Raw genomic sequence first — 26,592 nt, forward strand, 5'->3', positions numbered from 1 at the left:
AATTATATCCCCACTTTGTCCTTAGTGGGCACAATGTTTTTTCAGCAGCAAATAATGATGTACCTAGAGTGGTCATGTCTGTCTTTATAATGTATAGCTGCTAATGTCCCAAGTAGGAGGAATTGAGGAAAATATGTTTCAGTATAGTGGAAAGGGGTGTGTGTGTGTGTGTGTCTGAGAGGGATCCACCCTGAACCAAAAACTGCTGACAACAGATGCTTAATCAACTTAACAATCAAGTGAAATTGTGAAATAAATTGTGTCAAATGATTCTGCTGCTTGACATTATTTACATTATTTATAGTCCACCTTCTTGACTTGGGCTCAAGGCACATTATACTGAGTCAATTCAATAAACAATTAGGACATTCAGTAAACAGTGCAATAGGATTAGGGTTGTAGGACTGACCAGCAGTCTAAAACCAGAAATGAAGTAAAATATAAGAAATTGCTTATGAAGTGATGCCGAATTCCATAGTAGAATCATAGTTTCAACAAATTATACACAGTGCTATAGATCACAGTTCCTAATAATTTTTCTAAGCAACTTTGTGAATCATTTAGTACAATGTAGTTCTGTTACCTGTGTGGAAAAGCCCACTTGAATAATTCTGTTTTGCATTGTTTGCGGAAAACCAGGAGAGGGGGAACCTTTGTGACATCATCAGGCAGGCTGTTCCACAAGATGGGGGCCACCACGGAGAAGGAACATATACAGGCAGTTGTTGATTTTGCCCATTTGCATGTTGGCCCCTGAGAAGGTCCTGCTCCAGTAAGCAAAGCTGTCACGGCAGAACATAGGAGGAGAGGTGGTCTCACAGATAAGACGGTCCAAGGCTCTGAATGTGATAGCTTAGGAGAGCACTGATGAAACCTTAAAAGTCACTGCAAGATGAGTTCATAAACAAAGAATTGACTATAGCTCTGAATATTTCATGGAAAATTCTTCCAGGCTGGAACAAATTATAACTTCTTGGTACCTTTTTTTCTTTGGTTCTGATTGCTAACTTCTCTGGACTGGATCGCTAGCAGACACGTTTTGCGGTATTTAATGTTAGTTGAAGCCATCGATGTCATCTGATAGTTGGACTGAGTCATATGAAACCTTTCTGCGTCTGTCAGGGTGATCTGTTGAAAACGGTCCAATTAACCGATGTCGTTCTCATTTTCTTTTCTAGTGGATGATTCCTTTTGTGATCATGTTGGTGACAGTCCCTAAACTGACGGTAGCTTACGCAGCGGCTTGTGTATCTGGACTGAGCATTGCGGCATCATTGCTGTTGCCATGGTAGGAGGAGAGGCACATCCTGGTATTTGTTTGTGTGCAGGTGTCAAGGTGATATTAGCAGTTCTCAATTAACAAGAGAAACAAGCGGAATCCTCAGCCTTAGTACACTCAGTCTACAAAAGAGCAACCAGGTGGAATGCATACAGGATCAGAAATTGCTTCTCTGTAGGTGCATTCTAATCTGGAGAACCGGGTTTGATTCTCTGCTCGGCCACTTGAGCAGTGGAGGCTTATCTGGGGAACTAGATTAGCCTGTGCACTCCAACACATGCCAGTTGGGTGACCTTGGGCTCGTCACAGCTCTTTGGAGCTCTCTCAACCCCACCCACCTCACAGCGTGTTTTGTTGGGGGGGGGGGAAGGGAAAGGAGATTGTAAGCCCCTTTAAGTGTCCTTACAGGAGAGAAGGGTGGGTATAAATGCAAACTCGTTCTCCTCCTCATCCTTCTTCTCAGGCTCACTGCAAGGCACTGGGAAGCAGCTGTGCGAGCTGATTGACATTGAGAACATCTGTGCCCATCATGGTATTTTCCCCTAGGGAAAAATTGGGAGGGGATCGGCAAATGTGACAGGCGTGAGTGTCTGCTTCCCTCCAGATTATTTGTATTAGGAAGACAGGGCCATATTTGAGCATTAAAAACAGACATGTGAACAGGACTAGGAAAGAGTCAAACCTATAGCAGGGCTTAGAATCTAACAGCCCAATCCAGATGGGGGGGATCTAAACAGCTGTAGGAGGGGATGCAGGCTTGCACCAATAAGTTTGCTCTCCTGGTCGGCACAAGTGGCATTTACACTGGCCAGGAGGGCAAAACTTTACACTTTACCTTTACCTTTACACTGGCCAGGAGGGCAAACCACCAAGCTCTGCAGTGCCCAGCCTGTTTCTGGCTTCTGCTGCTTCCAGAGTTGCATCAGTCTGACTTATAGGCCAACACTTATAGGAGGGCATTCCGGGGACATTCCCGGAGGCAGAGCTGACATTAATTGTCTCTCACTGGGCTTTGGCCCCAGGAATGCCAGTGGCAGTGAGGATGAACTTATGCCTTTTGGGTGGCGTGACTTTGTTTTCCCCTTCGGAGGGCTTTCGAATGGCCAGGGAGGCTATTTGTGTACTTCGTTTCAGTTTTATTTCCCATTGTTCTGGCTGTCTCGAACCTGTCTCAAACTTGTTTTCTGCCGCTGCGGAAACTAAGACCAGGAGTGATGGGTTCAAGGTGAAGGAAAAGAGATTCCACCTAAACATCAGGAAAAGCTTCCTGACAGTAAGGGCTGCTCGACAGTGGGATGCACTACCTCAGATGTGGTGTGGAGTCTCCTCCTTTGGAGGTTTTTAAGGAGAGGCTGGATGGCCATCTGTCAGGAGTGCTTTATTTGTGTGTTCCTGCATTAAGAACATAAGAACGTAAGAACAAGCCAGCTGGATCAGACCAGAGTCCATCTAGTCCAGCACTCTGCTACTTGCAGTGGCCCACCAGGTGCCTTTGGGAGCTCACATGCAGGATGTGAAAGCAGTGGCCTTCTGCAGCTGTTGTCCCGAGCACCTGGACTGTTAAGGCATTTGCAATCTCAGATCAAGGAGGATCAAGATTGGTAGCCATAAATCTATCCAAGCCCCTTTTAAAGCTATCCAGGTTAGTAGCCATCACCACCTCCTGTGGCAGCATATTCCAAACACCAATCACACGTTGCGTGAAGAAGTGTTTCCTTTTATTAGTCCTAATTCTTCCCCCCAGCATTTTCAATGGATGCCCCCTGGTTCTAGTATTGTGAGAAAGAGAGAAAAATGTCTCTCTGTCAACATTTTCTACCCCATGCATAATTTTATAGACTTCAATCATATCCCCCCTCAGACGTCTCCTCTCCAAACTAAAGAGTCCCAAATGCATTTAAGGAGGTTGGACTTGATGGCCCTTGGGGTCTCTTCCAACTCTATGATTCTATCAGCCAAAGCAGTTAAATTGGATGTGAATTAAGAACGTGGTCCCGGTCTGGTTTACCTATGCTTAATTTTGAGCAGCAGTCCTAATCTCTGCCCACTAACTTGAGAGAAGTCTTTGAAAAAGACTTCTGATGCAAATAACCTCATCAAACCAGTTTGCAATGCCTTGGTCGGGGGTGAGGGATGTTCTGTTTAAAACTAAAACGTAGGCTTTCTTAATTATGCCATTAAAACGTCTATGTGGGCAAAAAGTAGGCAAGCACAGAACGTCACGGAAATCTTATGTCACAGAAATATGTGACATGTCTTTTTTCTTAAATGTTGATTAAAGGTCCATGTTGCCTGATGTGGTTGACCACTTTCGCTTGCAGAATCCTCATTCAACCGGACATGAAACCATCTTCTATTCTTCATACGTCTTATTTACGAAGATGTCAGCAGCAATTGGACTTGGCATTTCTGCATCCTCTCTGGAGTGAGTAGTTCCATTAATCCAAAGAAGATGCTGCTCAAACTCTCCTTTCCTTTTGCTTAAAATAGGAACCTTTGGCAGCTCATAATGCTCACCTTCAATGTGTTTCCTCATTGAATTGTGGGGACTTGCAGTAGAGAAATTTCCCCCATTGCACCTCAGGTGTTTGTGAATGAGACTAAAGCTTCTGGGATGCAAGGGAGAAATTTGGAATGCTTACTGTGATTTGACCCCCACCTCAGGCTTCTCTGATGTCAGCCAGTTAATTTTTGGGAGGAATCAAAATGAAGAAGAAGAGTTTGGAGTTATACCCCTGCCTTTCTCTCTCGTAAGGAGACTCAAGGCTGCTTACAAACACCTTGTGAAGTAGGTGGGGCTGAGAGAGCTCTGAAGAACTGTGACTAGCCCAAGGTCACCCAGCAGACTTCGCGTATAGGAGTGGGGAAACAAATCTGGTACACCAGATAATAGTCCGCGGCTCAGGTGGAAGAGCGGGGAATCAAACTTGGTTCTCCAGATTAGAGTCCACCTGCTCTTAACCACTACACCATGCTGGCTGGCATATCCCAGTTGCGATTTGGGGGTTCTGATCCCTCGTTTAGGAAGCGTTTCTATTCATCTGTGTGCGAGGTTTCCCTGGTGGGGTGAGGAATCAGATTGCCGAATTGACGGCTGTTCTGATCCTTTCTTCCCCTCCTGGGAAACCTCCTTCTTCTGCTGGAACCAGGCGAGACTTTTCTTCAGTGCGGTAGGATCAGAATGCCAAACTGAAGCTGGGAGCTGGTTCTCTCATCTGAAGAAGAGTTTGAATTTATTCACACACCCCTTCTCTCCTGTAAGGAGACTCAAAGGGGATTACAATGTCCTTTCTCTCCTCACCCCCCAAAAACAACCTTTGAGGTGGGTGGGGCTGAGAGACTTCCAGAGAACTGTGACTAGCCCAAGGTCACCCAAGGTACACAGGCTAATCTAGTTTCTCAGATAAGCCTCCACAGCTCAAGTGGCAGAGCAGGGAATCAAATCCAGATCTCTAGATTAGAGTGCACCTTCTCTTAACCACTACGCCACTGTTGTTCAACCAAGGTCCACTGGGCTGCACAACCAAGGTCCGCTGGGCTGCATGCACCCTATGAGCTGTACATTTATTTATTACTTCCTTTATAACCTGCATTTCTCCCCAGTAGGAACACAAAGCAGCTAGCATAATTTTCCTTCCTCCATTTTATCCTGGATACCTGGTAGATTAGGCTGAGAGTGTATGAATGGCCTCATGTCACTCAGCAAGTTTCCATGGCAAAATGGGGATTCAAACCCAAAGTCTCCAGGGCCCTAGTTTGATGCTCTATTATGCCACCTTCTGCTTTATAACACGTCAAGCTCTGCATTTGTTTGGCAGCCTTTCCTATCATCGAGGAAGCTAAGCTCAAAACCTTCTCTCTGAAGTGTTTCTCATCTATGTAGGAATTTTGTTTACAATAAACACATCAACACCCGTTGCACCCAGGCTGCATTCAGATTAATGTATTCATTTTTCATATACTTCATAAATTTTTATAATCAGCTTGACATCTGCATTTAATCACATTACAATACTTCATTCCATCAGTATTCAATACTTTTCAATAGTCCATTCAAACCAAATGTCCATTCCGAAATCAAAGCTTCATTCACAAGTATATACAATTTCATTCACAAAAATACACCATTCACATAAATACACAAAAACGTTTCGCGCGTATAAGACGTTTTTCGCATATCTTCTTCAGTGTAGTTGATCATCCAGTTAAATCATGGAGGCTTCTGATGGATACATCTGAAATTAAAGACACGTATACATACATGTACATATATACACACAACCCCAGTACATTGTTTTACATAAATAACTTTTAGAGTCCGCTACTTACTGGCTCTCTGCCCTGAGCTGCCTATTCCCATTTACACCTTCCTGTTTCTTTACTGACTGCATGTCCGAGTTCCATTGAAATCAACCTAATTGAAATCACCTGTACAGCTGTCTTTCATCCTACAAATGGCATGAGAATTCAAGTGCTTTGTTAAGCCCTATTCTATCAGTTTGGAATTTAAAGATATATCTGTTTTCCATCTGTAAGTTTATTCTCTACATTACCTATGTAAATCCCATCATTCAAGTGATAAACTATACAGAAACGTAAATCCGTATCACTATGTTGAAATGTTTGAAAATGTTCTACCAATGGAGCATCTGTCTTGCCAGTCCGGATACAACTGCGATGTTCTGAATTTTGTTTACACCATGGAATGCTTTCAAACAAGCAGTTCCCTCCTGTACGTTCTGAGCTTTACCTTAAATGTTTTTATTTGCCTCTTATCTTTCTGTGCGCATTTTAAGTCATTCCAGTTTGATGCGGCTTTTATTGCCTAGGATAGAATGTCCCCGAGAGATTTTTTTAAGTAGTAGACGATTTTCTTTGCTTAAAGCATGTCATAACTCGTGGAAGTCTTAAAATAGGACAGTAGTGCTCCAGATAGCTAATAGCTGGAAAATGTAAAGATAAGTAAAAATCGGTTTGGCTCAATTTTGGGAGGCTGATTTTGCTCTAGAAAAGGGAACTTTTCAGGACTGGCCAAGCAAACATAATCTACATGACTCTGCTGCTGCTGTTCTTCCTTGTTGCATAGACATTTTCTCATTATTGCCAAACTTCTGCTTGAATTTGAGACACAGAGAGAACTATATATGTATATGTGCTTCATTGTGTTTGTGAGAGAATATGCACATGTCAAATGAGTGCCGCACACATGCTTGTACAATGCTATCAATAAGCCCAGTGTTGTTTAGTGGTTAGAATGTTAGACTAGTATTTGAATCCTCTCTCTGGCCCCTTCCGCACATGCAGAGTAATGCACTTTCAATGCACTTTCAATCCACTTTGCAGCTGCGCAGAATAGCAAAATCCACTTGCAAACAATTGTGAAAGTGGATTGAAAGTCCATTATTCTGTATGTGTGGAAGGGGCTTCTGTCTTGCTGGGTTCCCATGGGCCAATTGCATGCTCTCAGCCCAGCCTACCTTATTGGGTTGTTGTGAAGAGAAAATGGAAAAGAGGAGAATGTTGTAAGCCACTTTACATCCCCATGGGAAAGAAAGGTGGTGTATACATGAAGTAAAGAAATAGCTATTAAGACACTTGCAAATGTGCATGAGTTGTGGAAGCTTTGGATGGGAAGCTACCTATGATGAGATGGATCAGCCAGAGTTTGTTCTTTTCACCTCCTTCTGTCTCCATTCCCCTATCCTGCGTAATCCCTGGCCAGGTGAGATAGGTTAAACCAGTGGTTCTCAACCTTCCTAATGCCGCGACCCTTTAATAAAGTTCCTCATGTTGTGGTGACCCCCAACCCTAACATGTATCCATTTTACAGATGGAGAACACTGATGCAGAGAGTCTTAGGTGACCCCTGTGAAAGGGTCGTTCGACCTCCCAAAGGGGTCGCAACCCACAGGTTGAGAACCTCTGGGTTAAACCATGGCCACCAACCCAGTTTTTGGGTTTTGCCTTTCCCTTGAGAGAGCCCCAGCTCACCACCTTCCGCTTCCAATTTGCCTGGCAACACCCCTCTCATTGCATGGAGGAGCTGGCTGATTCTGCCACATAGTCTGAGATGTTATCAAACCCCAGCAGAACTTCCAAGAGGGTCGATTAACAGATTGCGTTTAAAGCAGAACATGAAAAGCTGCATTCTCTTTGGGGATTGTTTTAAATCTAGTTTTTGTTTTTTTTCTGTGTATTTTACCTGCATCATCTTATATGTCAATAAAGGCTTGGTGCTACTACTATTCCTGCTACTACTAGCCAGTCGTGAGATGCCAATAATTTAATAACTGGTTCCCCACCGCGCTGTGCGCCCCCCTGTCGCCTACTTATCTGCTGCAGAGGAACTTCTTGTGGAGGTGGAGGGAGGCAATGCGGCCTTGCTGCCACTGTTCTGAAAGCCTCCTCACTCCCCCTCCCCTGAGAGAGGGGGTGGTGGGGCTTTCAGCTCCTCACAGCTGCCAGGCGGCAAAGCACCCAACTGCTCTGGGGTTCTGATAGCCCCCTTGCTCCCCATCCCCTGGGAGAGGGGGCAACGGGGCTTTTAGCTCCTCAAAGCTACCGGGCGACAAGGCGCCCGACTGCTCCGGGACTCTGAAAGCCACTTTTAACAACCGGTTTGCTGAACTCCACAAACAATTAGCTGCAGGTTCTGGCGAACTGGTGTGAACCGGCTGAATCTCACCACTGCTACTAGCCAGCTTAAAAAAAATCAATTCAATTAAATCTTTCCAGAATCTGGAATCTTTAACCAGAGTGCAATAGAGCCTTTAATCCACCAGCCATTCTGCGAATTACATTCTCTGTCTGCAGCCACTGAAACCAGGAACAGAGAATTGGATTGAATAGACTGAGGGGTGAGAGAGACAACCATTTTCAGTTGTAATTTAAACCGACCCATTCACTACAATAAAAAACTGCATACTCATGGTGTCTTTGAACAACAAAACAGAGCACAAAATCCATCCAGTGTTTAAAGGAATAGCAGAGTCTTATATTTGACAATATACGATGTGCACATAATGGCCCTGAGCCAGCTTGACCTAAGAGGGTTGGTATTTTGCAAGTGTCATAAGAACATAAGAACTAGCCTGCTGGGTCAGACCAGAGTCCATCTAGTCCAGCACTCTGCTACTCGCAGTGGCCCACCAGGTGCCTTTGGGAGCTCACAGGCAGGAGGTGAAAGCAATGGCCTTCTGCGGCTGCTGCTCCCGAGCACCTGGTCTGCTAAGGCATTTGCAATCTCAGATCAAAGAGGATCAAGATTGGTAGCCATAAATCGACTTCTCCTCCATAAATCCGTCCAAGCCCCTTTTAAAGCTATCCAGGTTAGTGGCCATTCACCACCTCCTGTGGCAGCATATTCCAAACACCAATCACACGTTGCGTGAAGAAGTGTTTCCTTTTATTAGTCCTAATTCTTCCCCCCAGCATTTTCAATGAATGCCCCCTGGTTCTAGTATTGTGAGAAAGAGAGAAAAATTTCTCTCTGTCAACATTTTCTACCCCATGCATAATTTTATAGACTTCAATCATCTCCCCCCCTCAGACGTCTCCTCTCCAAACTAAAGAGTCCCAAACGCTGCAGCCTCTCCTCATAAGGAAGGTGCTCCAATCCTTCAATCATCCTCGTTGCCCTTCTCTGCACTTTTTCTATCTCTTCGATATCCTTTTTGAGATGCGGCGACCAGAACTGGACACAGTACTCCAAGTACAGTCGCACCGCTGCTTTATATAAGGGCATGACAATCTTTGCAGTTTTATTCTCAATTCCTTTCCTAATTATCCCCAGCATAGAGTTTGCCTTTTTCACAACTGCCATGCACTGAGTTGACATTCCCATGGAACTATCAACTAAGACGCCCAAATACCTTTCCTGGTCTGTGACTGATAGCACTGACCCTTGTAGCACTGACCCTTGTAGCACTGACCCTTGTAGCTTGATAGACCCTTGTCTATCACAACTCAGTTATAAAAGGGTTAACTGCTCATATGTAAACAAGTTGCTGAAGTCATTGTTTACACTAACATGTAAGCAATGGGTATCTGGCTGACCAATATTATTTAGCGTATAGCTTGCCAATTATTGAGAGCAAGCTGATGGAGCTAGTAGTATACATGTTCGTAGCTTTACGTGGAGGCTGAAACTGATTCCGCAGAAGTGGAACCGGGCAGCCAGGAATGTCAACCACAGGAAGTGGATATTGGTTGATTTGTTCCTCCAACCGTGCCCACACGAACGGAGACCAGAAAGTTGCACTGTCTCTTTCTGCAACCTTTGTTCACTAACTTCCATCTGAAAGCACTTACCTTTCTGCATTACTTGTCGTTTGCACTGCATGTTGTTTGTTGGCATGTGTTAGGCCCACCCGGGAGAAAACAAGACTGCTCCCTTGAGCCAGTGAGAGACAGCAGAAAGAAATGAAAGCAGTATTTCAAAATAGGGGGAGAGGGCTTTCATGGCAAATGGAGATGAGACCGTAACAGCCATGTGTGTTTTTAATAGGTTTGTTGGTTATGAATCAGGAATCTGCAGACAGTCCGACAATGTGGTTACCATGCTGAAAGTTTTGGTTGGAGGAGTCCCTGCCGGCCTCGTTCTCTTAGGCTTATTCATACTCATCTTCTATCCAATCAACGAAAAGAGTCGAAAAGAAACTAAATATGCCCTGGAAATGCTAAGGTTGGTTTTGTATCAGCGAAAAAGCCTCTGTTCTTTACTGCATTTTTTTTCTCTCTTAGGTAAGAAGCCTGCAGTTGTTTTTGGGCTAGCCTTTTTAATATATAGACACACACAAACATGTTGTGTGTGTGAATATGTAAAAGTGCTATACTGCTGTGTTGTCCCAATATGTAATGCCAATTCCCCACTTAAGAACATAAGAACAAGCCAGCTGGATCAGCCCAGAGACCATCTAGTCCAGCTCTCTGCTACTCGCAGTGCCCCACCAGGTGCCTTTGGGAGCTCGCATGCAGAAGGTGAAAGCAATGGCCGCCTGCTGCTGCTGCTGCTTCTGAGCACCTGGTCTGCAAAGGCATTTGCAATCTCAGATCAAGGAGGATCAAGATTGGTAGCCATAGATCGACTTCTCCTCCATAAATCTGTCCAAGCCCCTTTTCAAGCTATCCAGGTTAGTGGCCATCACCACCTCCTGTGGCAGCATATTCCAAACACCAATCACACGTTGTGTGAAGAAGTGTTTCCTTTTATTAGTCCTAATTCTTCCCCCCAGCATTTTCAATATATGCCCCCTGGTTCTAGTATTGTGAGAATAATATTTCTACTACAATACTTCTACCCACAATACTTCTACTACTTTAGGAAGAAAGACCTTTGAAAGTCATATCTGGTTAAATGTTGACTTTAGTCCTGGGTTCCTGAGAGAGCACATCTGCCCATATATTTCTGCCTGGGCACTGAGGTCGGAGGGGGTGGGGCCCACCTGGCTGTCCTGCCCCTTTGGAAGTGAGGGAGGTAGGGGCAGCCTGGAGAGCCTTCTCTACAGTAGCCCCTAACATTGGAATGCTCTCCCTCTTGAGGTTCGCCAGGCACCTACTGTCTTGGAGTTTCAGTACCTGGCTGTAGTCATCCCCGCAGGGTCGCACATGAATAGGGCGTAGATGAGGAGGTTCCATCTGGTGGAGCACTCAGAGGCGACCGTAAGGGTGGCCTCAGACGGGACAATCTGATCGTTGGGGTTGGTGAGGCATCGGGCGCCAGAGGTGGCACCCTGTTGAAGCACTGCTGGCGGAACCCCAGATCCTAAATTGTGCAGGGAGCTCAGGAGCATCACGAGGTGGTCTTCCAGTCGTCGGAACCATTAGGTGATTCCTGTGATTGCCTCCAGCATGCCTCTCACGTAGGGCTAGTGGCTCCTCGCCCCGCATCGCTTGTGGAGCTCAGTGAGGATGTTATAGCTTAAGGGCGGTAATACTGACAACCAATGCCATCCCCTCGGTATCTGTGAAATGGGACGGGGCACAATGCAGAATATCGGCATCGTCTTCCGTCCAGGGGTTTCTCCTCCTATGCAGCTCGCGAGTTTGAAACCAGCGCCATTACGGAGGTGGTTTCGAAAACAAGGCGAGCAGGAGGCGGCTGAGCAGCGGAGAATTTGAAATGGGCGGAGGAGCAAAGGGGCAGAAAGGAGGACGCCAATTTAGCGGATAGAAAATTCGGGGTTGAAGTGAAGGTGAAAGATCGAAGGAGGCTGACCTACAGCAAGCCATAGGTCTGCAGGCTGATGGCGACCTGGCACAGTGTCTCCACGTCAGTAGCGGAGAGTGACATCGGCGCAAGGCTCTGTCGCGAAGAGCGCCCGATGTTTTCCAGTCCTTAAGATTCAATGTCCCCTCGGGTACCATGGACATTGAGCTTCAATCTCCTCAACCAATTTTCGCAGCTCCCTCTTCTTTACGGGGACCCTGCCGCATTTCGCTAATGCTTTCAGTTCGTTCGCGTGCTTGTCATAAGCCCTGCTGCAAGCTCCCATACTCCACCGGTGTTCCGTCCGACGAGAGTGTCCTAGGGCGTGTCTCTGGATGCGCCGATCCAGAGGACAGGCGTCACCGAAGCGGTGGTCCCTGGATGCGCCGATCCAGCGGACTTCGTACGAGGCGACGGTGAGCAGGGTGGAGTTGAGGATTCCCGGGTTTACGTACCAGCTTGTAGTCATCCCACTTGGGAGTCGTCAGCTAAGGAATAGGGAGGTTCCATCTGGTGGGCGTCAGCAACAGAGGCGACAACTCTCCCTGTGCTGGTCTCTGGCACCTTTTATTAGGGTTTCATTGTGGGCGTGTAAAGGAGGTGGGTAGGGAGATGAGCGGGAGACCGGGAAACCTGGAGATCATCATGTGATGCATGATCTCACCTGGCTACGTGCGGAGAGGAGCGTAAGCGTCTGAGCCTAATCCTCACCTGGGGGCAAGACCATTGTCCCTCGCCCGATGACTGAGCCAGACAGTTCATGACCCGTGACTCCATAGGGGATGAGAGTGGGGAACGGTGCTGCTGGGTCAGCGGTGCATTACTACACCTGGCAAAGACCATCCTCTTCACCTGGGCATTTGGTCGACTTCCAATATCCAATGGCGTATAGTGGATAAGTTCCAAAACACAAAGATATATCCTGCTGATACACAAGCCTCAATATAAAGTGCACAGTGCATTTATTGTGCTAGTGTGATTCCTATAAACGTCCCCCGCTTGCTGCCCACTTATCACTATACCTAGTATATCAGATATATTGATAAGTATATCACTATACTTATCACTATTGCCTAATAACAATAACATAACACATAACAAATGCCTGTTATCAAAAACATACAATTCTTACTCATACTCATAACATACAATTTAGTCATACAATTAAATATACAAACATCCAAGAACCCATTAAGACTGTGGAGGTTGGGGGTGTTAGCCCTTCCAATTTATGTAGTCCGATTATATTAGCTTCCTCCTCTTCTTAGACCATAAAGACAAAAACAATTGTCCATAACAAAATTGCAATTAGGCACAAGTCTTGGAGGTCATCCAAATAGACTTCTCATTTCTCTCCGTTTGAGCATCTTAAACCGGCTCTGCGTGTATTCCACGTTTTACAAAAAATAGTCTTCCTCAGTAGAAACTCCGCATAAGGTAGTCAGTCATTTGATAAGGGTATCATAAGCTGTTAAGCTGCCTATCCCTCTTGACTTGAATCCGAGTTACGGTAACTTTTGGTTGACTTCTCCCAGTGTGGAGGGGTTCCTGAGGTGTTCATGCACCCGCCCTTTTTGTAGGTGGGTGGGGTAAGTAAGTGGGTGAGGTTTTTGATTGTTTTAGGGCAGTGGTGGCAAACCTATGGCACGGGTGCCAGAGGTGGTGCTCAGAACCCTCTCTGTGGGCACGCACAGAGTCCCCCCTCTCCACACATCTATAGGCTGGCCTGGGCCACTGGGCTCGATTATTAGCATTAAACCTAATTTTGGGGAAGCAGTGTAGGTAACCCTATTAAGCGCTGTTAAACCCCACTGATTTTCATGTGAAGAACTAAAGTGTGATCCTTTACCTGGGAGTAAGCTCGGTTGCTGGCAATGGAGCCTGCTTCTAAGTAAACGCTCCTAGGGTTGTGATTCACCCATTGGAAGAGTTGCACGGTTGCTTCAAAGCAAAGCTACCAACTACCACCAAGCTTCCTCCTGAGTAACGCACGCCTCGGAGCCAACCATTTTTCAAAACTAAAACCTCAGTATTCAGGTTAAATTGCTGTGTTGGCACTTTGCAATAAATAAATGAGTTTGGGGTTGCAATTTGGCCACTCAGTCTTGAAAAGGTTTGCCATCACTGTTTTAGGGTTTTTAGGATGAAGGTTTATTGTGGTTTTACCATTGTTGAATTTTGCATGGTTTTTATTGCCTTAAGACCGTGGTAAAAGGCGGGGAATAAATGCAAATAAATACATATCTCTTGCATAATAGCTTTTATAACGGAAGTGTTTTAAGAATTATATCCCTTTTCATTTGTAACCACTTCAGCCTTGCAAATCAAATGAAAATATCTTCCAAGAAACAATAATCGAAGAGTACAGAGATCTTGAGTGTGGTAACCGCTAATGGATTCCCTGGCACCCATTTGCGTCGTCCCCAAAGCCTCTCTTCCCCAAAGTCAAAATGGATTTTCTTGGTGTCTTAATGCTACCATATTATACCCAACTGAACTAATGTCATGATTCTTCATAAGTAATTCCTTTGCCTTTTTTAAACAGGCAGACTCATCCAAGCATTGAAAATCTTGCTGAGTCTGAAGAAAACACTTCGGTCTGAAGGCCTGAATAGAAGCCATTTGTGGCAAGGAAAACCCTAGCCTGGTAGAAGAGCTTAACGGGACAACAATCTCTGTGTTACACCCAATGAAGCTTTACCTCAGCAACACTGGAACCTTCTCTCAACGCTGTGCAGCTTCCAAATGCATGATAATTTGGCGAATAGCTTAGAAGAAAATTGTTTAGGATTTGTTATTATGAAAACAGTGTATCATGGGGCTCTGGAGGAGCTGCTAGTTAAGATGCAGCAGGTGATTATCTTTAATTCTAAGCCACAACCACAGTATCATCTTGAGGAAGGCATCTTGTCCTCAAAGAGACGGAAAGCTAAGCCTTGGCAGGGAATGTTGCAGAAAATACTGAAATAAAAAGAGTCTTATGGTCCCTTAAAGGCCTGTCAGATTTACGGTAGCCTTAAACTTTCATGAGCCGGAGACCACACTCTGACTGACAAAAGTTTAGGCCACAATAATGACTAGCCTTTAAGGTACTTCAAGCTTTCTCTATCAAATTTTCGGAGTCCCATGTTGCGTGACATATGCAACTTTATGTCTAGAAGCTGACCAACATCTACTAGTTACAAGAGCCTGTCTCCTCACTTTCAGATTCTTGACCAGACTCTGTTTCTCTACCGATGCAAATAGTTATCTTCATTTGGCCCTTCCTGAGATCCAACGCTCTGAGTGGTGGATCCACATTGAAAACAAACTGATTACCCTAGGCCAGGGGTGGCCAATCTATGGCGCCCCAGATGTTCATGGACTACAATTCCCACCAGCCCCTGCCAGCATGGCCATGACGGGGTGCTGGGAATTGTAGTCCATGAACATCTGAAGCACCATAGGTTGGCCATCCCTGCCCTAGGCCTTTCCTGGGATTCTTTTCTCATGTTAGCCTCCAACAAAATATTGCAAACAATAAAATCCCATCTCTTTAGTCAAGAACTCCAACGCTTGATTCAAAAAGCCGGGGTCTCATGCTCACCTATATATTTTAGTATTATCCCCACTAAAGTTCAAATGACCTACTGTTTAAAGGTTCTCTTCAATGCCAAACAAAGGTGGGCCCTTATTAGAGCTAGATGCAACTCTTTCCCTTCAGACTTTCTTCATGGGCGTTTTTTGAGGACTCCTGCACAAGACCGGGTTTGCTCTCATTGCACCAGTACCCCTAAGATGATGATGCACATTTTATTTGATTGTCCCAAATATGTTGATTTTAGACCTGATTTTCATTGTATTATTCCTCCTCTGCTAAGGTACTCTACTCCTAATCTTTGGGCTTGTTTCTTGTAAAATAATAGCTCATCCATGATTTTGGAGGTGGTTACAAATTTCTTGGAAAAGGTTCTGGTATGTTGATCCTTCCCTGTATTTCAGATTCTTGCACTGCTTGTTTGTTTTTGATTCTGTATTTTATTAATGCCTATTAAAGGTTTATGTATATATGATTCTTTTTTACTTTGGGTTGTAGCAGACCATCAAGGCTATCACTCTGGATTTTGTTTAACTGATATCACCTGGAACTAAGAAAATGGATACTTCTTAAAAACTGTTGATCAAATTACAGGTTAAAGGATCATGTTCTCCAAGTAGTTTCTGTTGGGCACAGACTTGCCCTTTGCCACTTGTCCTAATGTCTAAATACCACATAGTGAAATATATTGGCCCATTACACATGGATAACTTACCTTGGAACTCTTTTCTACACAGTGGGCTTGCAGAGGGTTCTCCTCACTTTTCTCTGTTTACATGCAAAGAGACCCTCCTTTTCCTGGAGTTTTTCTGTGAAGAACTCTTCAGGCCTGGTTCTCTTAGTTCTACCCAGCAAATGATTCTTAAAGGCACAGATCTTATTGCACAAAAATGCAATGTTGTATGATGGTTGCCATTAATTGGTTGACGTCTATGCACTTTTTAGTTAGAGCGGTTTTAAAAATTCTCTGTGCAAGACTTCCGGAAGGTTTTTTAAAGTCGAATACTGTTAATGTTGAGTACCTTTACATTTGACATATTCAGAGTACAACCTGTCAGGAACACCCCATTGCACTTGAAACAAATGAGAGTTATGATAGGTTCAAGGATTTTCATCTCAATAGGGGTAGGGGGTGAGCTGTACAAAAAGCTAGTGGATCATAGCCTACAAATATCATTGAAAAAGGCCTGCTCTCCCAGAATGCACATTCTCAGAATGTGATATTGCATCACTAAGATGGTCCTTTACCCCTATAAGACTTTTATGATCATTGAAGGAAAAAAAGAAGTAGTAGAGCTAGAACCAAAGCCAAAAAACTAGGAGTTTTGCAGTTCAACAAAGCAGCAAGTGTTTTGACTCACCGTGCTGATTTTCACATTAAGAAAATTCGGAAAGTCTCCCCCTCTCTTTCTATCAATGCCATCTTGTGTAGTGATGCAGTTCTAAACCCACTGACTTTGATGGATGTAGAAGGTGCAAAGCTGCTTAAGATTGAACTGCAAACTGGGAGGGGGAACTCAAGTGTCTGTGCCCCAAAAATTAAATGCTCACCTACAGAGTACATATTCCACATCTTGAAGCAGCATAGAAAAATCCCTATACTGTTAAGGTTCTGCATTACCTGATTACCTGCATTACCTGATTACCTGCATTATTTGCTGTATGCTTTCAAGACTAGAATAATTAAGGGGCCCATTGCATTGGGACTTTTGGATAAAGTCATTGAACAGCTGTGTTGGGCCTTTCATGTTTCCCCCCTCGCCTTTTGGGGCAAGCGCAGTCTGGTGTTTTCATTTAAGAGCATATAGCAGCTCCAAACTTGGGCATTCTTTCAATGACTTAACCCAGAACAACAGTTACTCCGTTCTCTCAAGAGTAAACAAAAATACCGAGCTAAGTGGGCGGGATCATCTTGGTGCCTGTTTTGCTCCTCGATCGTGATTGGCGCTTGTGTTATGGCAGGAAACGGGAGCGTTCTTTTTTTTTTACAGTTTTTATAGTTTACAGGTACATGCGCTTTCTGCCCGCCACGACTCTCCCATTCTGCGCATGCCACAAAAGTGGCTCGTGATTGGTTGAATGGATGAGGTGTCGTTTCAATGTTTCCCCACTTCGAAGCTTCGAAGCGGTATTGACCTTGTTCCGGCAGAAAAGTGTAGTTCATAACTGCGACAAGGATGTTGCAGTTCTGAGGAAGGGGGGGGGGGGCTGAGACAAAACAATGTTGAGCTCAGTGGCAGTGGGGATTCACTGAGGCGAACCTAGGTAGAAACCAGTTCAACTCTGTCAGTGGGGAAAGCCCCTTAGAGAATTTTTGAAGTCATCACCGCAGCAAAATGCAAATAGCTTGGGGGCGGGGGATACATGTAGACACCCAACTCTGCATGTACAAATAATTTAGTATACCTTTGACTAGTGGTCTGTGTAAGGAAGACTGTACTACATTCAGTTCCAGTATTCTCCTATTACAGTGGAACTCACTGATAGAGATACTGTGGGAACAGGCCCCGGTGGCTCCTATTCATTTATGGAGACATGCTTTGGGAATTGACTGCCTCTATTTAAGCAAGCTATGAAGCTGTGATGCAAATGATCATATTAACCCAGAAAATCAGGGTGACCTAGGCCAATGGTAGCACCCATTTCATCCCCGACCTCAAAACTGTGCCTTTACCCGCTTTGCTCCCAAAACTGCAGCTCAGACACCTACTTACAAGGGTACAGTAACAATAACACCATTTCAGAATCATCAGCCATCAAGCTTACTAACAATTATAAATCAAACATGTAATGTAGCGGTTGGGGGAGGGGGTTTGCAGGTAGGGGTGTGGCCCTTCCTGCTCGGTAACTTAATTCACAGAATAATACGCCAGACAATATATATAGTGTGGGTAATAAAACTGGCCATAGCCAAATAATTTATTAACAGAAAGCAGTCCAAGACGGACCAGCAGGCCAGGGGCACTTGCATCTCCATGAAGGCCTCAACAGCCCCTGACCCCTGCCCAGTGAAGGACGTGGCAGCCTACTTGGCAGCCCGCCCGAAAGGAGGTGGCCCTTTAGTTATGCATGTGGACGGGACTTGCCTATCACGCTACCAGCTAGCTGCAGTGCTGAGGCTTTGCCTGTCTGCCCTGCACCTCCCCCCTGAATCATTTGGGCTCCATTCCTTTCGGATTGGGGCGGCGTCCACTGTGGCAGGGCTGGGAGTCCCAGTCAGCAGTCACGGATGTAGGGAGATGGCACTCTTCGGCCTACAAAACATACATCAGGCCATTTTCACATCAATAAGGTTCTGCGCCCGGTAGCCCTGTCTAACCTGCATTGTTTATCAGATTCTTTAGGGTCCCAGAGAGTCGTTTGGGTGGTTGGCCACAGCATCGTTTTCTGGGCTGGCAGACACGGAGCCTCATCAGGTTTGGGTCAGGATCTTGGCCTGCACCAACAATCCAGACTGCTCTGGTTTGGGAAAAGAGGTATGCATTGGCATGACCTCCTACACATCCTGCGGAACAAGCTGGAAATCTTCAAGCCTCCTCATGCGTTGGTGTTACAGCTGGGAGAGAACGACATCCCTGCAGTGAAGAGCGTGCAGCTGCTACAAACAATGTTGTTGGACTTGGACTCCATTCACCACTTGCTTCCGGAAACTACGATCTTCTGGTCTCACTTATTGGGGAGGCGCGTCTGGAGGGGAGCTTTGGACCCGCTGCGGGTGAATGGAGCCATAGCAAGAACTTGCTGAGCTGTGTCACGTTTTGTTCAGGGTTTTGGGGGGGCGGGAGATTTCACATCAGGACATTTCATTTAAGGTAGAGCCCTTGTATAGACGGGACGGGGTTCACTTATCTCCTTAGGGCATAGATTTGTGGTTGCATAGCCTTAGAACAGCATTGTGTGATTGGCTGAAAGCTTAGGAGGCATTTGGTGGGAACCGGGAGAAGGGTTTGCCTTCTGGCCTGGCTCTGTGGTGGGTTGCGCATGGGGGCTGATCTGCTGGCAAGGGGAGAAGGGAAAGGAGATTGTAAGCCCTTTTGAGTCTCCTTAAAGGAGAGAAAGGGGTTTATAAATCCAAACTCTTCTTCTTCAGGCTGGTGTGGGTAGAATCCTGTATGAGAGAGAGGCTCCAACTTTGTGGCTAGTTCCTAAAAGTCTGTTTGTGCCTGAAAGTCCAACTATTCTCTAGCTTATCCTCTGAAGTCATAACCAATTTAGCTATTCTCTGAAGTCTAACTATTCTTTGAAATCATAACCAGTTTAAACGTTTGAGCCTCAGCCAGGTCTACCTGTGCTGCTGGTTTCTTCCTTTAAACCCAACCTGTAAATAAATAAATAAATCTTCTCAGTTGTTTATATATTAATCCAGCCTCAGTCATCTCAATAATCTCCTTGTGCTCCGCAACACTAGCCTCTCAGATTGCTACCTGTAGAACACCTGGAAACTGAGGGGAAAGTTTATAGTTCAAAATGGACCTAGATTCCAAAACTCTTATGGGGCAGCATGCATCCCCTCAGTTAAAAAACCAAGTTGTCATATCTTAAACAGAATCAATCTTTCATAAAAGGGTATCAGTGACAACTAGGAAGACCCTCACAAAATGGTGGGAATGTGGGGCCCTTAATAATTGCAGGCAAGTAGGATTCTGCCCCAATCTTTCCTTCCCATGGCCCTTGCTTTCTCCTCCTCCTTTCCATCCATCTCCCATCTGCTGCCTCAGCTGAACTGTTAACTCAGGACCGATTCCCTCATCTTTTCAGCTGCAGCCCATCTCTGTGGCAGAGAAACTCAGAGGTATATGGAAATGTAGCCTAAAATGAGCTGTGGCATAACAAACAAGCACTGGTTTTTCCTTGACCAGATGCCTGAGATGGTGTCCCTGTTTTGAGTCCTACGACGGCACACACTTGTGTTTCTGGACAGCAAGTGTGTTCATTGTTTCTCATCTCTTTGTGCCTGCATTCCTTGGCCTTTTACTTCAGTTGAGGGATGCAATATTCGCTCATTTCTCAAAACCGTCTTAAGTGGTCCAATAGCTACTGATATAGCCAACAGTGATAGTTCCCTAAAGTAGCTGAAAACAATATTTCCTCTATGTAAACCTTAGAGCAGTGATGGCAAACATATAGCATTGGTAATAGAGGTGGCACTCAGAGCCCTCTCTGTGGGCACGCACAAACAGAGTCCCCCCCACATACACATCTAGGCTGGCCTGGGCCGCTGGGCTTGATTATTAGCATTAAACCTAAGTCCTAATTTTGGGGAAGCAGTGTAGGTAACCCTGTTAAGCGCTGTTAAACCCCACTGATTTTCATGCAAAGAACTAAAGCGCAATCCTATACCTGGGAGCAAGCTCGGCAATAGGGCTTGCTTCTGAGTTAACCTTCCTAGGGTCGTGATACACCCGTTGGAAGAGTTGCATGGTTGCTTCAAAGCAAAGCCACTGACTACAAAAGCCACCTAGCTTACTCCTGAGTAACGCGTACCTTGGAGCTAACCATTTTTTCTAAACTAAAACCTCAGTATTCATGTTAAATTGCCATGTTGGCACTTTGCAATAAATAAGTGGGTTTTGGGTTGCAATTTGGGCACTCGGCCTCGAAAAGGTTCGCCATCACTGCCTTAGAGGAAGGAAGCTTTGGGGCTCCTATGCAGCTGAAAGTCTTCTCAAACACACGGACAATGCATTTCAAGAAAAGCAGGCAGGCGATTAGGCCGTTATTTTATGCCAGTGTCAAGCGTAAACAGTTTCTTTGGATCTGCTCCAAGCTTTACTGGAGACCTGCTCCTGTTTTTAACAAAGATAAAACAGGCAGGCCTGCTTCCCGTAGCGGTCCTGCTAGCGTTCCAAATGACACACAAACCCCAAACTGTCAAACTATTATTGGGTTACGAGGCTAGGCAGCTGTTTTGCAGTCAATGATACCTCTCATATTTTACAGCAATGTGGTAGCTGTTGTGCAGGCGTTGCAAGTAATTTCAGAAACTGTGAGAAGCGCAGCTCTTACGAGCCATTCCATTCACCAGTTATGTAACTCAACGCTGCAAGCCACAGAAGACTGCAGCTTATGATCATGTGAACCTTTAATCTTTTTTGCTTAATTCTTTATTTGAACTTCAGCTGAGGGCAGTACCCTGCAGGGCTTTCTAAATATCTCTTCTGAAAACCGGACAGCAACACACGGTATGTTGACACGCCACGATAAATTAATCCAAGCAAGTTGTGTTTTCAAGCAACCTGCTTTCTTAATTAAACCTAAGGAATGACTCTGCAGCTGTCTATAGCGTTAATATCAACAGCCAATTTGGAAATCATCTAAAGCGCTTGTGAGTTAGCTGACAAGTAAAAAAGCTACACTTCAAACGAGTGGAAATTAGTAAAGTTGCAGTGCAATCCTAGAGGGTCTAAACCCAGTCTAAGCCCATTCATTTCAGTGGGCTTTGGCTGAAATAACTCGGCATAGGATTGCCATGTTGTTGTGCTTGGTGTTTTCTGATGCGTTCTATATACTGTTCTTGCAGTGTGAAAATACCACCTACCTGACTGACAGAACCACAGAGGCGACTGAAGTTTGGGGGCATATTATAAGGTACCCCGCCACGCCACTCCCCAGTGCACAAGCTTGCAACCAAGCTGCCCTGTGGGAAACTGTATGGAGATTACTGTGGCTGGAAACCTGAGCAACAGATTTGCGTTTGCTCTAAGTCAACTGGGAAGACCGCATACTATTATGTATCTGCGCCACATAACAAGATCATCCCCTTTGCGTTACTTAACCTCAAGCGACACACAGACTAACGAACTTACTTCCATACCCATGGTAACAAAAACAAATTAGGATCCCTACTTTATGCACGGCACAAAGGAGAGAACCTTTTTTACTGGTTCGCCATTCGCTGATCTTATTTTGAGGCCTGACGGCTACACGGCACCTCATGCACACATTAGTAGTGAAAAGCCCTTACCCATGATAATGCGCCGAATGCCTGCCGTAAGATTTCAAAGAATCTTGCTGCGTTTGCCAGGGGATTTCCACACGGCGACCTCCCTGCCAGCGCAGCGTCTGCTTAGACATAATTCACCAATATGCTAGATCTGCATGCACACGGGCTACTTTAATGAACAAGAACCCTTTATTGCTGGGGCAGGAGGACGGGGTGCTATCACAAATGAGGTCTTCTCAGTTGCTTTTCATACAGCTGTCATATAAAACAATGATATAAATCAGGTTTGTTTCCCGATTCCTAAACATGACCACTGCTAGGTGACCTTGGCCTACTCACAGTTCTCTCAGAACTCTCTCAGCCCCACCTACCTCACAAGGTATCTGTTGTGGGGAGAGGAAGGAAAGGAGCTGTAAGCCGCTTTGAGACTCCTTATGTTTGAGATGAGGCATAAATCCAAACTCCTCCTCCTCCTCCTCCTCCTCCTCCTCCTCCTCCTCTTCTTCTTCTTCTTCTTCTTCTTCTTCTTCTTCTTCTTCTTCTTCTTCTTCTTCTTCTTCTTCTTCTTCTTCTTCTTCTTCTTCTTCTTCTTCTTCTTCTTCTTCTTCTTCCTAATGCCTTTCGCCTTTCTGCTCTACCTGCGCCCGCCCACGTGGCTTTTCCTCACACATACCTCCATGCCCTCCACCTCAACAGAGTCGCGATCTGGTGGCTGTTGGGTAGGACGACATTGGTCTTTTCTTGAGCCCACCGACTGCTCAATCCACTCCTAGCATTGCTTTGAGGAAGAGGTGATGGAGCTGTCCCAGTACCACGCCCTGTGCCGGGCCGCGGCAGGGAGTGCTGGACCTCGGAGGCCTTCCTTCGAACGCCGTCACCGATGGTATCCGACAACAAGGGGCGGGGTCAAGACACGCTGGGTGACTTTTTTCTATGGTCTTTCGTCACTGTCACTCTACCTAACTATTGGTCTCTATGATTCAACAAACGCCCCTTGCGGCAAAAACTCCCTCTTCACGCATACGTTGGTCACCTTCCATGATTCGTATTCTTCTTCAAAAAGCACATTGTCATGAAGGGGGGTCGGGAGAAATGGAGGTCTCTTCAGGTGATTGTGGTCGCTGTGAGGATTGTTCCATCGCCATTAACGATCTACCAACCTTCTACTTTCCCCCTTTTCCAAACTTTCAGTTGATTATTGAAAAATAACAAAAATATGTAATCCCTTTCAAGTTTTATGGAATCCTTCGTCAGGGAGATGTTACAAAAATTACGAAATGGAGGGAAAAAGCTACTTTTCTCAGGTCCAGATTTGAAGACCTTGCTGGCCAGCTTTTAGTGTTGAATTCTGACAGGAAAGAATCGTGCAGCATTTCTATGCTTTTTCCTCTCAGTTGTGCAAGAGTCCAAAATACAGTAGGGGAAGCTTTCACTATAAACCGTTTTTTAATCTTACAACTGTTAAAGGCAAAGCAAAGAAAAAGGAACAAAATTATGCAATACCTTTCAAGTTCTATGGAATTCTTTGTCAGGGAGATGTTACAAAAATTACAAAATGGAAGGGAAAAGCTGGATTTCTCAGGTTGAGCTTTGAAGATGCTGCTAGGCCAACTTTTGGTATTGAATTCTGACAGGAAGGAATCGTGCAACATTTCTATGCTTTTTCCGCTCAGCTGTGTGAGAGTCTGAAATACAGGGGAAGCTTTTACTACAAAGGGGAGATGCTGAATTGTTTTTAATCCTAAACTTGTTAAAGACAAAGCAAAGAGTATCTGACTTTTTTAATGGTGAGAACCTTAAAGTTGTTAGAAATACAAGCTGAACTCTTTATGCGCTGGTCAGTTTTCATGTACAGAAATGTTCAGAGTAATCATGTGTCCACGTTGTGGGTCAGGATAAGTGGAGTTTGGTCTGGGCTTGGTGGATATGTTTTGCTCAAGCAGCTACTACAGATATGTTTGATGGATGTACCTTAAACTAAAGCATCAATTCATTATAAATATTGAGAAAAATGGAGAAACCGGTAGGCTGCAAGCCGAATTTTAAATACATGTGCTTAGAATAGATCCCACAAGTAGGAGCCCTGATAAAATGAAGCAGAAAAGGAAGGAAGGAGTAGGAGAAAAAAAGAAGCATATTTGTTTCTAATCCTTTTCACCTACCTCACTTTTTAGTTAAAATGAGCTAACTCCAGTATCCAGGTATGACTATTTGAGCCAGAAAAGTTCTGGTATGAACTGTTCTATGTGGTATGACAACTATCCAGCCTCCAAAATTGCTTGGCCAAAGGGGCATACGAGTTTTTCCCTGTCCTTTGGTGTTGAAGCCATCATTGATGTTCTTCCATCCTTCCAGGAGAAGCAATTGACCTCGTGTGAAAGATTATCCAAAGCCAGGTACCTTACCAATAACGCACCAAAACCAGGGTTCTTTTTCCAGATACTCTCAAACAGCTGAGATTTTTAAATTTCATTGAAAGGAAAAATAATAATAAAACCATTCTTCTCTCAGCTATAGACAGTTCCAAGTATAAAAAACAATACAATACAAGGCTATTCAGCCTAAGGCAGAAGAATAGCAAGAAAACAACAAGAAAATCTTAAGAAAAATCCTTATGAATGAATCTCTTGAGAATGATTTCCCTAAAATCATGTCAGGGGTTTTATAGAATTGGCTCATCTAGATCATTTATTCGGTAATTGTGAGGAAATGGCTCCTTCCTCCCCCTCCCCTTTTTCTCCCCTTCTCTGAGCAGGTATCATTGATTTGGAGGACTTAAAAATGCTAGAAAAACACCAGGAAGGGCTACCTGACGTAGGGGGCAAAGATACCTTGACCATGACTGATCCAGGTCAAAAAGGGGTGGGGCCTGGAAACTGATAAAACTCCTGGGAGGGGTGCAAAAAGCACACTGCGCACTGGGCACAATTTAGCTCAGCTATTCCTCTGGTTTAAAGGTCCATGCTATGATAATCTTACTATACAACTGCTAAATGTTTTGGGTTTTGGTTTGGTTTTAGGTAGCAGGAAAGTTTGCAATGACAGAAGAACTTTCAGAAGCAATGAATTGTATTCTACAATATGAATTGCATCATATGTATTTATAATATAAAGAGGGTTGTCAGGAATGTTCAAAAAGACAATTATTTATAATTTCAAAAATGTTTACTATTTCATAATCTAAGTTCCACATTGGAAAAAACACATACAATACATACACTTGCCCATCCATGTGAAGAATGCATATGTATCCAGTTTGAGGCAAAACAAATACATATTTGTTCTTCATGTGGATTACTCATAAATTGTACATTTGTTTGCTAAAAAGATGTGACACCCATGAAGAGAACAATCAGTTGTGAAACGGTCTAAAACAATCTGAAAGAAAATGAATCTGTACAAAAAAGGGACACAAACAAGGTTATTGTTTGCCTTCTTTTCCATATTGCAAACTGTAATGTAAGCATGTCTTTCTGGAACTCTTCTTAGAAATGATGAAGGTCCAACACCTGCAGTTAAATCTCGTTCTTCTCCCAGTTACTATAGAAATTGTTTAGGAAATGGAATGATTCTTCTGCTTTATCTTTTTGATCTTAATAAAATGATTGTTAAAGCTCCCATAGTGCTTTTTGTATTATTTCTTGGAACTGTGTGCATGAAAATTTGCTTCAGAGAGTTATTTCGGAGCTTTTTGTGCTTATAGTTCTCTTTCTGGTGTTCTGTATATTGGGCTGCCGTTGTGGGAATCATGCCATGCGACAAATCTGAAAATCTTGAAAACTTATTTTGCCAATGTATCGATATTTCAGATTTCCGTAAAGCCTTTAAAACAAAACCGTGTGCCAATCAGTCAGGCTGACAACAATAGTATCTTCGTTCCATCTTAGTTTCAGGAGTGACAGGTTTTCTAAATCTGATCTTGCAGAATGCAGCACTTGGAAGAAACTAGCTACTGTGAAACAAAAGCACAGCAACTATAGTTAAAATGCAGACAGAAGTCCTGTTGCTGGCATTTTCTAACCATGCAGGTTTATTTTGGAGAACTTGTTTTAAAATGTAGTTTCCTCCTTATGTCACACTGTTTGGTGGCTGAGAAGAAATGTTTATTTTGCAGGACTGACTTCCGTAGGATTCCAAACTCTCACTCCCGTCCCTTACTGTTATTTCTTGCTTTTCTTTAAATGTTAGTGGAATAAAGCCTTCACCATCTGCTGTAAGAATAATCCAAGAAGAACCTAAATGAAAAAGAAAACAAAACACCAGGATATAAGTGTACAACCTACAACAAAGATCCATTCTTTCCCCACTCCATTTTATATCACAGCATTGCACAGCTTTATTGATTGAAACAGTAATTGTTCTGGTTGAAATTTTGAACAGAACATACATATTGCGTTCGTTCTGCAGGCCCCCCAGTGGTGGTCCATTTATTACCAGGCTCAGTTTAAAGTATTGGCAGTCACATACAAAGCCAATCACCCCCTTCTTATTTGTGAGACTGCCTCTTGCAGGGGAATTCTGCAGGTGCCAGCCTGCTAATGGACAAAATCAACAACTGTCTACTATTCACATGCCTTCTCCTTCGT

At 44.4% G+C, this 26,592-nt stretch overlaps 2 protein-coding genes across 6 annotated transcripts in view; one reads left to right on the forward strand and one right to left on the reverse strand.

Annotated features, from left to right (window-relative positions):
* Positions 1 to 15,532, forward strand: part of MFSD2B (major facilitator superfamily domain containing 2B) — a 66,575-nt gene extending 51,043 nt beyond the window's left edge. For 3 of the 5 annotated variants that reach the window (XM_048499268.1, XM_048499239.1, XM_048499250.1), the window contains 4 exons: positions 1,179 to 1,288; positions 3,561 to 3,704; positions 9,786 to 9,962; positions 14,032 to 15,532. In XM_048499268.1, the coding sequence (XP_048355225.1) occupies positions 1,179 to 1,288; positions 3,561 to 3,704; positions 9,786 to 9,962; positions 14,032 to 14,089 (489 nt within the window). In that variant the 3' untranslated portion in view covers positions 14,090 to 15,532. Of the gene's footprint in view, positions 1 to 1,178; positions 1,289 to 3,560; positions 3,705 to 9,785; positions 9,963 to 14,031 lie in introns of those variants that run through there. The other 2 variants (XM_048499259.1, XM_048499276.1) reach the window with 2 other exon arrangements.
* A 9,643-nt stretch (positions 15,533 to 25,175) lies between these two features.
* The window catches only part of LOC125434228 (WD repeat and coiled coil containing), a 37,354-nt gene continuing 35,937 nt past the window's right edge, over positions 25,176 to 26,592 (reverse strand). The window contains exon 3 of the mRNA XM_048499313.1: positions 25,176 to 26,241. Coding sequence (XP_048355270.1) covers positions 26,075 to 26,241 — 167 coding nt within the window. The 3' untranslated portion in view covers positions 25,176 to 26,074. The remainder of the gene's footprint in view (positions 26,242 to 26,592) is intronic.

Source organism: Sphaerodactylus townsendi, linkage group LG01 (genome assembly GCF_021028975.2).
Source record: "Sphaerodactylus townsendi isolate TG3544 linkage group LG01, MPM_Stown_v2.3, whole genome shotgun sequence".
NCBI lineage: Eukaryota > Metazoa > Chordata > Lepidosauria > Squamata > Sphaerodactylidae > Sphaerodactylus > Sphaerodactylus townsendi.